Source organism: Gambusia affinis, linkage group LG04 (genome assembly GCF_019740435.1).
Source record: "Gambusia affinis linkage group LG04, SWU_Gaff_1.0, whole genome shotgun sequence".
NCBI lineage: Eukaryota > Metazoa > Chordata > Actinopteri > Cyprinodontiformes > Poeciliidae > Gambusia > Gambusia affinis.
In genome coordinates, this window is record NC_057871.1 from 3,008,330 (window position 1) to 3,025,475 (window position 17,146).

The 17,146-nt window shown below is 37.0% G+C and overlaps 1 protein-coding gene across 3 annotated transcripts in view; it reads left to right on the plus strand.

Annotated features, from left to right (window-relative positions):
- herc3 (HECT and RLD domain containing E3 ubiquitin protein ligase 3) overlaps window positions 1-16,719 on the plus strand; it is a 28,766-nt gene extending 12,047 nt beyond the window's left edge. For 2 of the 3 annotated variants that reach the window (XM_044113398.1, XM_044113400.1), the window contains 15 exons: window positions 1-60; window positions 2,511-2,622; window positions 3,682-3,871; window positions 4,005-4,168; window positions 4,592-4,705; window positions 4,805-4,828; window positions 4,911-5,012; window positions 5,642-5,812; window positions 6,368-6,511; window positions 7,430-7,596; window positions 8,984-9,050; window positions 9,579-9,661; window positions 11,366-11,549; window positions 13,068-13,170; window positions 14,218-16,719. In XM_044113398.1, the coding sequence (XP_043969333.1) occupies window positions 1-60; window positions 2,511-2,622; window positions 3,682-3,871; window positions 4,005-4,168; window positions 4,592-4,705; window positions 4,805-4,828; window positions 4,911-5,012; window positions 5,642-5,812; window positions 6,368-6,511; window positions 7,430-7,596; window positions 8,984-9,050; window positions 9,579-9,661; window positions 11,366-11,549; window positions 13,068-13,170; window positions 14,218-14,426 (1,894 nt within the window). In that variant the 3' untranslated portion in view covers window positions 14,427-16,719. The remainder of the gene's footprint in view (window positions 61-2,510; window positions 2,623-3,681; window positions 3,872-4,004; window positions 4,169-4,591; window positions 4,706-4,804; window positions 4,829-4,910; window positions 5,013-5,641; window positions 5,813-6,367; window positions 6,512-7,429; window positions 7,597-8,983; window positions 9,051-9,578; window positions 9,662-11,365; window positions 11,550-13,067; window positions 13,171-14,217) is intronic. The other variant, XM_044113399.1, reaches the window with a different exon arrangement.
- Window positions 16,720-17,146: the final 427 nt, after the last annotated feature.

The window sequence follows — 17,146 nt, forward strand, 5'->3', positions numbered from 1 at the left end:
TGACATTGTGATCCAGCTCTCCTCCACAGCCTGTTGGAACGCCAGCTTCCTGGACCAAAGGTAAACAAACTTTATCTGGAACAAGGCGACTCAGTTTACCACCTTTTATAAAAGACAAACACTCGCTTCACTTTACTGCACATGAAACTTCTGAACATCTTCATAATTTCTGGATTCTTACAGAATCTTACAGAATGTTCTCTTCTTGAACAACAAGAAGAGAATAGAGTTAAATTCGGAACAGATTTTCTTGATGTTTATATAAAACTCAACGGTTCTACATCAGATAAATTAAAAAGCAAATACTTTTATTTGCAGTTGAAAGTTTTTATGCTGAGGTGTTCCATCCAGTTTCTTGTCCATGTTGGAAGAATTAAATGTTAGTTACTAAACTGACAAAGTATTTATTCCAAACTCAAGTTGTTTTATCTTAAATTAAACAGAGATTAGTTTTGTTGCTGTTTCTTTATTTGTATAAAAGTAGCTTTTAGATTGGGCTCAATCGGTTGGTATTCTCTGCTGTTCTTCACCACTTTACTCACTTTACTTTTTTCTAAGTGTCCTAATTAAAGTCTGTTATGTTTTTAGGAGGTGTATGATTGCAAATATATAATAGCTCCTTCCACTTGTTTACTGCTGCAAAATCCTTTTAAACTGATAGATAAAAACTACATTATTACTTTAACATGGACAGAGCTGTGTTTCCTTACAAATACGGTTAGTGAAGAATCTTGTGGGTGCACAAATGCAGTCAGTCTCAGACCATGACTTTTAGGTTTATTAGTCTCTACGTTGCCCTTAGGTGTGAGAGTTATTTGTCCTGAATGTTTCTGTGTTGCAAGCTAAATTAGAACCTGAAACGCTATGTTCTGCTTCCCCACAGATCACTGCGGTCAATGCACATCTTCTTATTATGTGTAAACAATAATGTTCAGTCGTTGCACTGAACACTGCATACTTTTACTCATCTTACAGAACCTTATTCAGCAAAGAAAAGTGAGAATGTAGTTGAGGAAAGATGTTATCTGGTTTAGTTCGAGGATGATTTGTGCTCCTCCTTCTCTGTGAACCTGAGTAGAGGTCATGGTTCTCTAAGGCTGACCTATCAGCAGTTTACTTATCAGGTTCTGGGAAAGAGCTCAGCAGGTCAGCAGGGTGGAAAGCAGACCTCTGCGGGTTCATGAGGCCAATAATACTCTGCAGGGATTACGGGTCGGCTTTCTCTGCTGGTTTAGAAAAGATGGACACCAGCCGGTTGCTTCTCACCTCTGGCTCGTCTACACTTAATTATTTCACAAAATTTGCTTTCTTTAATAATTTTATTATTAATACTCAGTCTTTGGTAGTTGGTACATCACTCAACTTTCTGAAGGTTATTTGCAAAGTTTTGGAAAATCAAAATTGTGAGGAAAAGAATACATTATGGTATTATCAGGAGAGTAGAGCTTCAGATAGCACTATAAGAGAAAGCCTTCAGCCTTCTTATTATTGTATTAGTTTAAAAGTTTGCCCAATTTTTCACCTTGCACTTTTAATTCACTCCTTATTTTAAAAAAGTCCTATTACTGTGATGGTTTAATAAGGCCATTGTACTTAGAAAAAGGGAGTAAATTTTTGCCAAAAACCAAAGAAATTTAGAAATTAATCTGAGAATCTTTTTAGAAAAAACATGGAAATTTCTGAGTTCACAATTGGAAAATTTGCAAGATCAAACTCAGAAATTTTGAGATCAATCTCAGAAATTTTCTAAAAAAACCAAAAAGGTTTCTGAGCTTCAATAGTAAAAATTTGCATGAAAAGAAACTCAAAGATTTTAGGTTAATCTCAAAACTTTTCTGAATAAAGGTGGAAATTTCTTAGCTTGAACAGTTAAAACTTTTTAGATTAATCTCAGGAATTTTTAAGAAAAACTTTGGAGTTTCAAAAGTGGAATTTTGTTTTACATTGAAACTGAGAAATTTAAAAGTTTTTTTTCTAGAAAATTTCATAGATAGAATATCCAAATTTCTAAATATTTTGGCACAAACTTAATCCTCCTTTTTTATATCTACAATATGTTGAAAACTACATTATTAGAGTGACGTTGTGGAGAAAAACAGCCTTTTTGAGGCATTTGGCAGCCTGACCTGCTCTCGTTAAACAGAGCCGTTAAGTCGTGGCTCGTTGGTCCGACTCGGTTTGCTGCTGTTGCTGCATCTGCTTTGTGTTTGGTCTCAACAGGTTGACATCTGATGTGTTGAGGATAAATTCAACCTGTACTCTGAAGGCGTTTTGAAGGTTTTTACTGTAAACAGCATCTCCACTGTCAAGTAGAAAGTTTAGGTTGCTTTTTATTTTATTATATTTATTAAGAATTAAAAAATCTAACTGCAGTAACACTTAGGGACCTTAAATCTCAGGTGACAAATATATTAAATTACATCCTTTTGTTTATACTTTCAACAGCTTTTTGTTGAAAAATTGCTTCTGAATTACTGTGGTATCAGTTATTTATGTTTTTGTCTTCGCAGTGATGACACTCACTTCAAGACCAACCCAAAGATCCCGGGTATCGATCTCAACTCGGTCAGAACGCTGTTTGAGGTTCTCAGTAAACCGGCCTTCTCTGGACTCCTGGAACAGGTAATGAACCACAAATCAACATGCAGCTTCAAATGATAAGAAGTATCTGTTTTTCTGTTGGATCACATTGATCTCAGTTTGATTATCTGGTGATGATGTCACCCTAAAAAGTCACTGAGGTTGTTTGGTTTGTATAAAAGCAGAATTTTAATTAAGAAGTCGACTAATTTACAAGAAAATAATTCCCTTGACAAGGAAATACCCAGAGCATTTTTTTCAACTTAACAGTGTCTAAATGTTATGGAGGGCCAAAAGGAACAAAGTTACACAAATACATAATAAAGTTATGAATTAAATGTACAATAAAAGAAATAAATGTTTAGTTGAATGTTTGACAGATAAAATTATTCACTTCAGGAATCATGAAATAATTAAATAGATATTTAATTATCTGCACCGGCTATTGTAAGCTTGTATTTAAAAGATTTAATTACTTTCAATATTTTTTTGCCTATTAAAGTTTACATTTACGTTAACCTTAAATGCAAAATGTATATTTGTTTGTACAGTTTTGGCTTTATTACTGCTCTGAATATGTTGTTACAGTAATTTGCCTTATTCTGAGTCCGTCCACTCCAGTTAACAGTTAATCAGTTACTTGTTGAGTTGAAGATTATTTCAATAATCAATTGATCCGATTAGTTGTTTCAGCTGCTACGAAGCTTGTGCATCCATTAATGTTTCAGTGAGTGATTTCTGGAGGTGGAAGTTTTCCTGTTTCCCTCCTGGAGGCTGGAGAAGAACCATTTCCATGTAACGCATCATTCCCAGGGTAGCGGTTCCTCTGGATGTGTATTAGAGTTTGTTTTTGGAAGTACATCAAGTTCTGCCGACGCTCTTAAAAAAGAAACGGCAGCTCTGACTCATCACTGCCGGTTATGGTTCAGTAATTGTAGGTTGGGGATTGTTTGAATGATGTTAAGATGACTTTGCAATCAGTGGTAAGAGGCAAAAGTCCAGAACCATTAAAGTCCTGCTGCCTTAAGTGTTTCTTGTTCCCTCTGCAGCTTTTTTAAAGTCTGATTTATAAATTTAAAGTAATAAATGTATGATTTTTAGGCCTCCAAGAGTTTTGAGAGCCTGCTGATCCCCCAGCTACCCCGCTCGCCGCCAGACGTTGAGGCCATGAGGATCTACCTCATCTTGTCCGAGTACCCCGCCCTGCAGGACTCCAAGAACTACATCCGCCTCACTATTCCCCTGGCAATGGCTATTCTCCGGCTAGACGCCAACCCCAGCAAAGTATTGGGTATCATATTTCCAGGCACTCACTGCGACCAAATAATCCCAAATTTCTTTTAGGGTGATCTGTGAAGTCGTTTGACTTTAACGGCCAAAGCTGAAGTGTGTTCCTGTTTTTTGGTCATCTTTTCTTCCCGTAGATAACTGGTGGTGCTTTATGGACGGCAGCTTCTTCACCAGAATGGTCGACATGTACAAACGCATCGTTGTGTTCATGCTGACGGGCGGCAAGACGATCCTGGTGCCCGTCTTCTACGATAACTACTTCCTGGCGACGCTGCAGCTGCTGGAGAAACTCCACAAGGTACGGATCGACTGATGAGGGACAAAAAATCAGTCCAAAAAATTTTAAGCTTTAATTTTTCATCATAATTTATGTGTTCTGTTTTTCATTTTGAAAATATAAATACAAGTTGAACAAATAGAAAAGTTTCTGCTGCAAACCATAAGAAATATTTGAATAAGATCAAATTTTATGTGATTGACAAAATGTTACATATTTTCTTACAATCAAAAGAGGAGATGTAATGAAGAATTTTATTATCTGGTAATAAAGCTATAATACAATATGATCATCTAAAAGTATATAGGAATATTCTATCTATTGATATTGATCGTATGTCTTTTGTGATTGTAAATTGCTGTTGATTTATTGTCCTACGTTCGGCCCGAGCTGAGGAGAAAATGTTTTACCGCTCTGAGGCCCAGACCCGTTTTGTGTTGCCAGGTAAACTTAAGGGCGAATCACGTGGAGTACAGCCGCTTTTACATCCCAGACATCAGCAGCCTGGTGGACATCCAGGAGGACTACCTCAAATGGTTTCTGACTAAAGCTGAGATTGTAAGCGCAGCGTCTCTTTGCCGTGTTGTCTGATGCCGATTATTCGCAAAGTATGCATAATCCTGACATTTTTCTGTCCCGTTTTACTTTGATTCCTAGAAAATGGACTCCTCCCCCTCACAGGTATTTTGATTTGGAACATTAAAAACTTTAAATCTGTCGTGTTCATGCTGGGTTTGTAACGCTGTGAGTGTTGCGATCCCAGCAGAACGACTTTCCCTCAGTGAACCTCTGTGCCTTCCCGTTCATCCTGAACGCCCAAGCCAAGACGACAATGCTGCAAACAGATGCTGAACTGCAAATGCAGGTAGGAGCCTCTTAAGTCTGTGCAAAAGTTTTAAACCACCAAATAATCAGATATTTTTATGACAGATTGTCTCCCAGAAAACTTGCTAAGCTAGGGCTGCTAGGGCAGTACGTGGTTTTGTGTTAAATCTTAAAAGTTGACAGGAATTTGGAAATGGAAGACGTTACTGACAATACTTAATCCAGGGGTCTCCAAAGTGTGGCTCGTGGGCCATTTTTGGCCCTTGGATGGATTTGTGTGGCCACCAAACTGTAATTCAAAAGATGCAAATTGCTTTGCTGGTTGATGTTTCATTTACATTAGTTTGTTAACACACACAGAGCCAAGCGTTGTCTGAACACACATTGAGCCAGTTTGAGATGTAAATGCACACACACCTCATGCTGTTCTTTGTTCATTAATATGTATACGCTCACATCAGTTTCACTGCAAACCTCTAAAACGTATCCATAACTCAGCCTTTATAGTCACACTCTTACAGGTTTGTATAAAACGAAGAAAATTAGTTAGGAGAAAGAATCTTTATCTGCTTTGAAATTAAATGAGAAAAAACAACTTAATACTTTAGTGCAGGTCTGTTTTCCAATCTGCTGTTCTAATTATTCATCTCTTTTTTTTTTTTTGCCAAGATGGCCGTCAGCGGTGCAAACCTGCACAACGTCTTCATGCTGCTCACACTGGAGCCCCACCTTGCTAGGAACCCATATCTGGTGCTGCATGTGCGCAGGAACCATTTAGTCAGTGACACGCTGCGGGAGCTCACCATGTACTCTGACGTGGATCTCAAGAAGCCCCTCAAGGTGAGCAGATCCCTGATTCTTGCATCTCAGTGGTATCAAAATATGGGAGTAAGTTTGTAAAATGTTCCTTTTTAGCAGACTTTGTTCAACATTTGATTGTTTAAAAGTTGCTTCCTGTCATCCCAGTCCATCCAGTCTTCATTTTGATCATTCCTTATTTACTTCTGTGTTTTCCCAAAGGACAAGTACAGCTTCAGAAATTAGAATATCATGGAAAAGTCCAGTAGTTTTTGTCAATTCATTTCAGAAAGTGAAACTCATACAGATTGTATTGTATGTTCTTTTTTTGTTCTGTATTATGTAACAAAAGAAAATAAAAATAATGTTTAAAAAAAAATTACAAGAAATAAACGCTTGAAGTATTTAATTCTAATGAATCTGTACAAGAGTCATTTCCTGCAGAGACAAAAATTTAACTTTTTCCACAATGTTCCAAACTTTTAAAGCTTTACTTGTTTAGAGAGAAAACTGAAAATTGAAGTCTTGAATTATGACATAGAAAGTGTGTAGGAACCCTTTCTACATGCACTTTCTTTCACTCTCTGCTCCCTCCAGGTGATCTTTGATGGCGAGGAAGCCGTAGACGCAGGCGGCGTGACTAAAGAGTTCTTCCTGCTGCTGCTAAAGGAGCTTCTGGATCCTGTTTATGGGATGTTCACCCATTATAAAGACTCCAACCTGCTGTGGTTCTCTGACAAAGTAAGCAGGAATCAACCTGATTTTACACAAATCCAAACATTGATTAGACTTTAGGTTAAAATGACAGCAGAAGGTTTATCACGGCTGGGTGGGTTAGTCGCACTCCGCCATTTCTGCTATAATTCACGTTTTTATTATCGCGTTACAACAATGCCAGGTGGCTCGAGTGGACAGAATAAAGTTGAATTCGTTTTTAGACTTTAAACTTTTGTTGTTACGTGAAATGATCTACAGGATTCATAGTTTATAATAGTTTTAGGTTTTCATTGTAGTTTTATTTCATTTTGTTTTTCTGTTTGTCTAATTCAGTTAGTTTTTACAGTTATTATTAGTCAAATATTGTTTGGTTTGTATTAGTTTTGGTTTTTTTTTTTTCATTTTTTGGTTAATTTTTAGGTGCTGTAATTGCTGTAACACGCAGTAACAGCCGTACGGTTACCTAAAAATAAGGAGCAATAAATAGTTAATATCGTCACTTTTATATTTTATCACAATAGTACCACAAAATAACGTAACGAAACTTTTAAGCCCATGTATCCCAACCTAATATTGAATTATGTTTACAATTTTTTTGATGCTTTCATTGAACAAACGGTGGGAAACATAATAACTAACAATCCTGACCTTACGGCAGCTGTTTTTTGTTTTTTAACGGGAATTTATTATGACAACTATAAATCAGAATTATTATCAGAAGAACTTTATCACCATAGACGATAAACAGTCATTTATGGTGATTTAAATTTAAATCAATTCTGACAGGTTAGCAAGTGTTCAGGCAGAAATATGGAAAAAGAAAAACATTTCAAATCTGATAATGTGAAATAAGAGAAAGTTTCCAGATGTTTTGTTTTTCTCACATTCGTTCAGCTGAAAACAAATCTGTGAGCTTCAGTGTAAATGTGTTTGCATTCCCAGTGTTTTGTGGAGCAGAACTGGTTTCATCTGATCGGGATCGTCTGCGGTCTGGCCATCTATAACTCCACTGTGGTGGATCTGCACTTTCCTCTGGCGCTCTATAAGAAGCTGCTGGACGTGTCGCCTTCACTGGACGATTTCAAAGAGCTCTCTCCAACAGAAGCCAGGTTCGCTCCACTTTTTATGCTTCAAACCGAGACACAACTCCCGCTGTAAACGGTTTGTTACACGCGAGTCAAACTCAAATGTGGCCATCTAGACTCCACAGAAACACATGAATAGAGCCTTTCAGATAACAGATGTGTGGTAAATATTAAAGCAATTTTTTATCTTTTTGCTGTTTTTGTCTCTGATATTTTGAAAATTTACACAAAACCCAGAGATCCCCACATTTTTTGCAAAATTTATCAAAACATTACATCTACTGTTATCCAGAAATGCAAATACTTCTAAGTTAGCACCACAAATTCTGTGATTTTTATTGCAAAAAATAACAAAAACAATTGCAAACTGATCAGTTTGATAATATGCTCAATATTATTTTCTTTTAAGAATTACTTTATTACTATTTTAACAGTTTAATAGGTTTTATCAATATATTCTGGAACAATCAGCCCTTTGAGAACATGATTTTCATAATGAAAATTAAAATGATTTGACAGTTGTAAAATTAAATATAGCTAAAATGCACAATATAAAACCAGATATAAACATACAAAACATTACAAAATTTCCCATGACTCACTGTATATGACTACATTTATCTAACATGTATGTTAAAATATAATACTTGTAAAGAAAAACGCAGAGCTGATCCCAATACATACCACAGTTACCAACGGCAACAGAAAAAAGGGGGAGGAGCTGACAGTTGGTGGTTGCTATGGTAACCACCAACTGTCAAGAGCAGCTTAGCAGAACTTGATACACCAATAAAGCAACTTCTTGACTAAAGAAAATAAATTCAAAGAAAAAATACATTTTGACAAACTTCACATATAAAATATTGTTAAAATAAAACCCTGTCACAGATGCGTACATTCATTTCTTTATTTGTATTACAGTAAGGAAGTGGATATTGCTCTGGGAGGACTGATGTCTGTGTTTCTGTTGAGCCTAATTCTCCTCATATAACTATTGATTTTGATGTTATCTGCGTGGAGAAGGCCTGCACAGCCTCCAGCGCCACAGAAACGCCATTTTACGCCATTTTGGAGGACGTAGATGGTGGAAATGTTCCAGAATCAATGCGGCACAGTGGCTGCAGTTCCTGCTCATGATGACGTCATCTCAATAGGAATAAACATCCGTCCCATTTCGCTAATTAGCCTCTTTGTCGTCAGACTGTTTGACCTCTGTCTGTGTTTCCTGTGTTTTGGAAATAAATCTCCTACATGTTGCTCGCAGGAAAACTAAAGAGCACACTCCCTCTGCGTTATATCCTGTTTGCTGCTGTTGGTTATAATCATCTACATGTTAAATTGTTATTTATATCTTTCATGGACTGTTTGTTTTCTTTTTTTTGTCCTTAATAACCATTTTTCTGTTTTCCAGGAGTCTTCAGCAACTTCTAGACTATGAAGGAGGAGACGTAGAAGAGACGTTTCTTCTCAGCTTTGCTGTGTGTAACTTCTCATAAATGTTTTAGTATCGGATAAAGAATAATTATGTTTTTTTTAATTTCTCCCTGTTGTGTAAAATACTGTTGTCTTTGATTTTGCAACAGTCAATTTGTAAGTTTTCAATTAAAATGTGACAAATATGCTACATTTACACAACAAAATACTTCGGTGAAAGAAGTCATTTATAGATGCATTATATGTATTTATGCATGTAGGCATCTGAGCATGAATGCATCAAATACAGATTTAAGATTTCTTTAGACAAGGGAATCACTTTCTTTCTTGTTTTTGTGATGGCTGATTCAGTTCTGTGGGTCAGAGAACATGTTTGGGTTTGTTGCTGCTGCCACAGACAATTGTTGACACTCTTAGTAGCTTAACTTAGTTGTGGTGTTCCTCAGGGATCGATCATTACCTCCCTTTTATTTTATGATTACATATTACCTCTAAATCACTATACGGGTTCTGTGTAGGTCAGAGTATTCTCAAATTCATTGATGATGAATCAGTGTTGTTTTCCATCGTAGATCACCAGGGAAAACTACGGGATGACAGAAATCAAGGAGCTGGTTCCTGGAGGAGAGAGCATCGCTGTGGACAAAAACAACAGGTTTCCTAACTCTGCTAACTGAGAGCTTAATTAATAAATAAATATTAATATTTCAGTCCAAACAGGCCATATGGTCCATCTGGAACCTGCATGCTTTTGCTTTCAGTTCTCAGAAATACCTTTTTGTTCTTAGTCCAGCCAGAGCCATAAACATTCCCTAACAAAAAAATAACAATTTTTATTCAGTCAGTTTTAAAATTAGAAGATCTAATATTTCTTTTAAAGTTATCTCCAATGCAGTCAAATGAAAACATTACTTTTTCGTCTCTGATGGGTCACAGTGACATTTTCTCCTCTGATGTGAAGCCTCTGAGTGTTAAACTCAGGAACAATTGAATCGAATGTTACGGTCGCTGTGACCTCTTCAAAAATATCCCTGAGTCTCTGTGAGAGACTTTTTTATATGTTTGAACAGAAGGAGACGTTAACTAAAGCTTTTCAGGTTTAAGAAGTAATAGCTCTGTAAAAATGTTGTTGATTTCTTCATGTGGGGTTTTTTTAGTTTTTTTTTTTTTACAGATTTAAATGTTTCTGATAAAACTAATCTTACTTTTGGAGAAAAATAACCTGAGTAAATACAAAAAGAACTTCTAAATTTTTTTATTTATTACCAACCTGGATCATCTGTGGGAAAAATAATTCCCTCATATTCAGTATGAATGATGTCATAACACAGAATTGGACTTTGGCTAGGCCACTCCAAAACTTTATTTTATTTAGTTTTATGTCATTCAGAAGTGAAAGGTCCACTTCTCTCTGTCATTTCTACTCAAACTGTTGCTACTTTCACAATGGGCAGACTAAGAATGTTGGTTTTTGAAATTATAAAAATATTATTACAAGACTAGTCATAATAATATAAGGGTTGTCATAATAACGTGAGAACAGTAGGAATAAGGACAATAGAGTCAAAATAATCCAAGAGAAATAGTAATAATACAAAAATACAGTTGTAATATTGCGAGGATAACCAGAATAATTTGAGAAGTCTGAATAAAACCACTACAGTCAAAATAATGTGAGAATATTGGTTATAATGCAAGACAGTGGCAATAATACAAGAACAGAGTCATCATATTGTGAGAATATTCGCAATATTTCAAGAATAGAATTAAAATAATACAAGAATCAAGTTGAACTAATGTGACAACAGTCATATTATCATATTATTATTGGTATTAGGTCTTTCCAATGACTGTGTCTATTTAGAAGAATCAAACCACCGTATTTATGTACTTACCAAAATAAAGTAGTAATATTATGAGAACGGTCAGATCTTAATAACTCAAAGGTTTTTTTCTCATAAAAACCATTTTTTTTCTTAAAATTTTACAATTTCTGGTAATTTTGCATTGTTAGTCTGCTAATCTGACTTTATTCTCTTAATCTTAGTCTGGCCCTTTTACTCTGAGGTCCTACGGTTTGAGTTTAGAGAGTCGCAGGTAAACATTGAATTTAATGCAGTGTTTCAGTCTAACAGATTACAGATTTAATCTGCTTATGGAACGCCACTCAGATGTAAACAGCTTCACCTTGAGCTTATTATTAATGAACTCGTGTTCTTCTGCAGAAAACTATGAACACCCAGATGCAGACAGAGGAACAGAGCGGTTACGGTTTGCAAACGCTCTGTTCCTGTGAAGCTGATGTTTGAGGATGCAGATGTTTCAGGCAGCTGAACGACTCGCCATGATTGTGTTTCAGGAAGGAGTTTGTGGAGGCCTACCTGCGCTACGTGTTCTCCGACTCGGTGAGCGAACAGTACTCGGCCTTCTCTGCCGGCTTCCTGAAAGTGTGCGGCGGGGAGATCCTGTCGCTGTTCCAGCCCTCTGAGCTGATGGCCATGGTGGTCGGGAACAACAATTACAACTGGGAGGAGATGGAAAAGGTCAGTGTCACGACCCGTCCAGATCACATGAAAGATCCATCCTTTTCAGATCCCAAACAGCCGACGCGCACAAAGTTGATCATTTTATAATGTTATGATGTATTTTTTGATTGAGATGTTACAAGAAGTGGAGCATGCGCTTTAATGCCGAAAACAACAAACAAATGGAAACTATCTGAATATTAACCAACTTACCTAATTGAAAGTAAATAAACCAAATGACAAAAACTTACCTCCCTAATGAAGAAAAACATGAGAAAACTAAGGAAACATAAATGTCAGATCATTCCCACAAACTCCAAGAACTTTACAAGGTGTGAACAGACAAACTGTTGGCTGGTTGAGATGAACTGAGGATGGATGGCAGGAAGTTCACATCTGCAGCTTTTACATCCGTCACCTCCGGGAGCCACCAATTGGACGTCTCTGGCGTCTTCTGGGAGCCAATCAGGGACGGGCACCTGCACACTTATGTTTGCATAATTAACTTTACGACGCCAGTCGTAACAGTCAGTAAGACGGCCTGAACACGTCTGCTGACTGGTTCAGGTCTGACCCAGATTCATCTTTAAAATTAGAAACAAAACCCAGTTTGGTTTTAGATCCAGGTGGAAGTGATTCACTTCTATACGTTATTGACATTTGATTTACATTGGAGCATTTTATGGGTGAAATCTGACAGTTTTTTAAATTAAAGCAACTAAAAAAAGTATTTCTAATGGCTATAGATACGTATCAATGTGACATCATGCGCATAAGATCCCGCCCTCGCTGACGATGACTACCATTAGTTTTAGCTGTCAAGCTTTCAACATAATGCTATAACTCTTATATGCATGTATGATATATAAAATAAAAAGAGAGCTAGTCCTTTTCTACTAATTGTCAACACTATGACAACTAGATAACAATGTCCAAGGGCATCACCTTTCACATCTCAGGAAAAAGTTTTAATTTTAAAAAAATAGCAAGGAAGTGGGAAGTAGGTAAGTTTTGCTAGCTTGACTTCAACAGACTCTACGGAGGGCAGGTAAAAGAATCGTCTCTTTGCCCTCCAACGTTGTGGGCATGTGCAAAATTTCTGAATTTCCGGGTTAATCTAAAAGTTGTGGCGACATCAGTCCTGTACAGATTATTATGGTTTTATTTATTCTGCTGTTGCAGCTGCTTGTAGTGGCAGCACATTGGTGCAGCTCCATCAGGTTTGTCGTCAGTCTTTGACGTCTGATTTCTGACCAAGAGTATAAAGATGCATAATGGGATTGTTGTGTTGGAGCTGGTTACTGATCATAACTCATTGTAGTAAATGAGACGTTTTGACCTTGCGACCTTTAGGACCTGAAATGGAAAGCAGCTGCTCAGCTTAAAGGTAAAAAACGTCTGATCTGGATCATAGGAAGGAGGAAGAAACCTCACTCTCGTCTTCTGACTGAGGAGAGAATCTTACATGATGCATTCAAGTTTCCATGAATACGAAGTGAAACATTTTCTTCTTCTTCTTCTCCTGTCTCTTTACAGAACACCGTTTACAAAGGGGAGTATACTGCCACTCACCCGACAGTCCGGCTTTTCTGGGAGGTTTTCCACGAATTCCCGCTGGAGAAGAAGAAGCAGTTCTTGTGTAAGCATTTAAATATTTCATTGGTTCATGCTGGATGGCTGCTGGAGGATATAAATACACGACTGCAGACTTTTTGTTTCATCCCATGTTGATGTTTTTGTATGAATGTGCCTTTTCAGATAAAACACCTTATAACCTTTTTTAAAATGATTTCACTGTAGACCTTTTGGCTATTTTTGCAGTTTAATTTGCAATTGCAGAAAACAGAAGAAAAAAAAAACAGTAATCTACAAAACAAACGTAAGAGAAAAATCAGCAATTACAGAAATGAAACCAGCGCCCCCACAGGCTAGGAGGGGAACAGGTTTTTCAAAAGTTTGCTCTGTTTTATACAATGCAGTGTGGAAGTGAACTGCAGCCGAGGAAAATATAATAAATTTAGCAATTTCCCAGCTCTCCGGTGTGAAAACACCCTAAATATAATTTTTAGACAGAAACAACCTCCACTGTAGATCTTAAAGTCATGTAAAACCGCCTTTTTTGAGATTTACTTTTTGTTATAAATTTATTCCAGAAGTGTTTCCTTGATTCTTTTATACATGTTTGAAAAATCCATTAATCTCTATGGCAACCATATAGCTGTGGAAAACGCCTGGGTGGATCTAGCCCCGCCTTTGAGGCACAGCTCCTCCTCAGAGCTTCAATTACCAAGTTTCAAAGCTTCTGTCTTACAGAGCAGCTCTCCGCTGCCCCTTCAGACTAGCCAGCATGAATTAGCAAACACCTGGTGGAACTGCTGAGCTCATTAAAGATCTCAGAGCAATGCTGGTTAAAACATTATTCAAGGGTTAATAGAGGAGCCATGTTGTGATGACTTCCTGAAGGCGGAGTTTCAGAAAGAACAGGAGAGACAGAGACTCAATTTAAGGCGATAAATTACAAATTTGAATTTCTTTCAAGTGATATTTGATGTATAACTACTAAAGGTAACGTAGTTACTTTATTTACAGTAGCTATAAAATGGCATTACAACACATAATTCTGCTCGTTCAATAATATGTTTTGGATCTGTTGGTGTTGAATCGAAGCGTCGTTCTCCTCTTCCAGTGTTCCTGACGGGAAGCGACCGCATCCCCATCCACGGCATGGAGAGCCTCCGCATCGTCATCCAGTCCACCACGGCGGAGGAACACTACCTGCCCGTGGCTCACACCTGCTACAACCTGCTGGACATGCCGCGCTACCAGACCAAAGAGACGCTGCGCCGCCGCCTGACTCAGGCTGTGGAGCAGTACGAGGGCTTCAGCCTGGTCTGAGGCGGCGCCGCTCCTCCGGGGGCTTTCACGCACTTTAACGCGAGTATCAGCAGGAGGATGCCGGATGCACTCCATGTTGATTAGTATCTTAAATCTACAAAGGTCTATCTGTATAAATGATGTTTTTATATCGGTTTTACAGCTGGAAAATGTTTGAAACTATGAGGGTTTGATCAGCCGACGTTGATATTTGGAAATAAGCCGTTCAAATAAAGAGATTGCTTCCTGAAATTTGCAAAAAACCACAAAATCTTACCAAGTAGTTTTTGTCTAGTTTCTAGTGGAAATGTCTGAGTTCACTGGAAAAAGACAAAACTAAGTTACTAGTAACCTGTCAGAAAGATATAGGAGCTTGTTTTAAATCAATAATTCCTTAATATTGATTGAAAAGTTCTAGATAAATTTACTTATGACATTTTTTTCACGTTATAATGCAGGTGTGTCCAAAGTGCGGCCCGTGGGCCATTTCTGGTCCTTGGAATAATTTTGTTTGGCCATAATTGAAGTTCAAGAATAGTACAGATCTGGTTCTGGTGCATAGATGCGCACTTTTTGTAGCAAGGCAAGTTTATAACTACTTACAGTTTTCTTTTATTTGTTTGTACTCAGAAACCTGGGCACACCTTTCCATTATATTTGTATAATCACAGCAAATGCTCTAGAAGAAAGTTAATTTTTTTTATTGCCTGCAGGGGTAAAAACCCAAAACATTTTATAGGTCGACAAAACAGAAAATAATTGTCTAAACAAGTTAAATCAGCGTAAACATTAAGGCAAACCTAACATTAGTGTCTGTTTTTATCTAAATTTTACACATTTCATTTATTGTTGTGCAGATAAAAAATTTGCAGTAATGTTAATTTTGCTTTTTTAATTGGGGAGAAAAAAGGTAATTTTGGCTCCTCAGGACTTTCAATTAGATTTTAACCGTCCAACCAGAAACTTTTCTGCAATATTAAGAAATATTGACTTGAAATAAGCTCCTATATCTTTCTAAAATGTTATCTGTAAGTTAGTTTTGTCTTATTTCATGTGTGTTAGGATATTTGCACTAGAAAGTATATCAAAAATAATAAAATTTATTGTATTTCCAGAGTGAGATCAGCAGAATCAGTACCAGTTGAGGGTTTTTTTTCTGAATTTCTTTTTGTTTCCTTTTTCAAAGTCGTTTATTTTCTATTCCTTAAATTCTATTTTTCACCTCTAAAGACTCACCTTGAGACACTATATTTGTTTCTGTTGTTTTAATTTATGAAATAGAGTGTTTTTATATTTTGATGAACATGTATAAATATGTGCAAACAGGACTTTGAATCAAATGTAAAAAAAAAAGCCCTGACCTTTGGGAGGGCGACAGTCACGCTGATCCTTTAAAGTCCGAACAGCAGGATTTCCTTCTGGGGAAAAGAAAGGAGTCTCTGGCCGCTCATCGCTCATCCGACGCATTTTAACCCGCATTTAACGGCGCTGCCTTCTTTACGTAAGGACATGAAGCTGACTTTTAGTCCCTGGTTGTTGTCTGTGTGCATGTTGTTGGGTGAAACAGTTTCCAGCGACGACTCGCTCTCATGCGTTGCAGTGATGAATGAACTCGATATTTTTGTTCCAGTTTCCAGTAATTTTGAGGATTAAAAAAAAAATTACTTCATGTTTTAACTGGAGCGCAAGAATCAAGGCAACTTTGAAGTATTTCCCAAAAATGTCACATAATGGAAAAATAATCAAATCTTAGCATTAGTACATGTGATTACTAGCTACTGTATTATAGGTTAGCAGCAGCTAATTTGCTGCTAATTGAATAAATACATATTTTAATGACATATGCATATTAAATCCTTGGCATATATAAATATGTATATAAATTTGTTCTAGAGCTTGCTCTGATGTCCTATTTATTCCTGAGGTCTGACCTCTTTGTGTGAAGTGAGTGGAGTCGTCTTGCATATCTTAACAATCTCAAAGTATAGCCACTTGATCCGCTCAGCAATAACTTGAATCAGAAAAGTTGTGATGTAAAAGAGTCTCTGGGTTTACCTATGAAGCGCCTGAAGCTGTTCTGCTGACGCTGCATCCCTCGGCTGGAGCTCCGCGCTGCATGTTCTCACGTTCAACACGTCGTCATTTCCTCCGTTCAGGCTGGTTTTCCTACAGACTTTAGTCCTATGCAAAGGTTTGTGCAGCTCTTGACTTTTCTGCACCTTTTATTGTGCTTACAGAGGATGTGATTTGTCTGAAATCTACAGAAAGCGCTCTGTTCAAGCCACGGTTTGAAATAAAATATATTGGAAAGGTTTCTGTTGGAGTACATGGCTGTTTTTTAATGGATTACAGTAACAAATCTTTATTTTCCTGAAACATGTTTTGTAGAATGGTTTATCATTGTAGAGGGGGAAAAAATTACATTTCTGTCCAAAACTTTTTTTAGAAAAAGTATGAAGTTTCTTTCTGATGGAAGATCAGAAATTTTTGACATTTCTTTTTTAAATTTCTTGAGAAGTTGAGAATTTAAAATCAAAATTTTTCTTGAAAAATACCATGGGAATTTGAGTTTCAAAAGTTGAAACTCAGACGTTGAACAGCGCATACAGCAGTAAGACTCTCCAATCATAGTGGTAATTTTTTTCTCTCCACCCTCTTATCTACCATGGTCTTAATACGCTGTCATAACTCTGACACTGTTGGAAAACATTTTTTTCTTTCGTTTTCCATAATTTTAAACA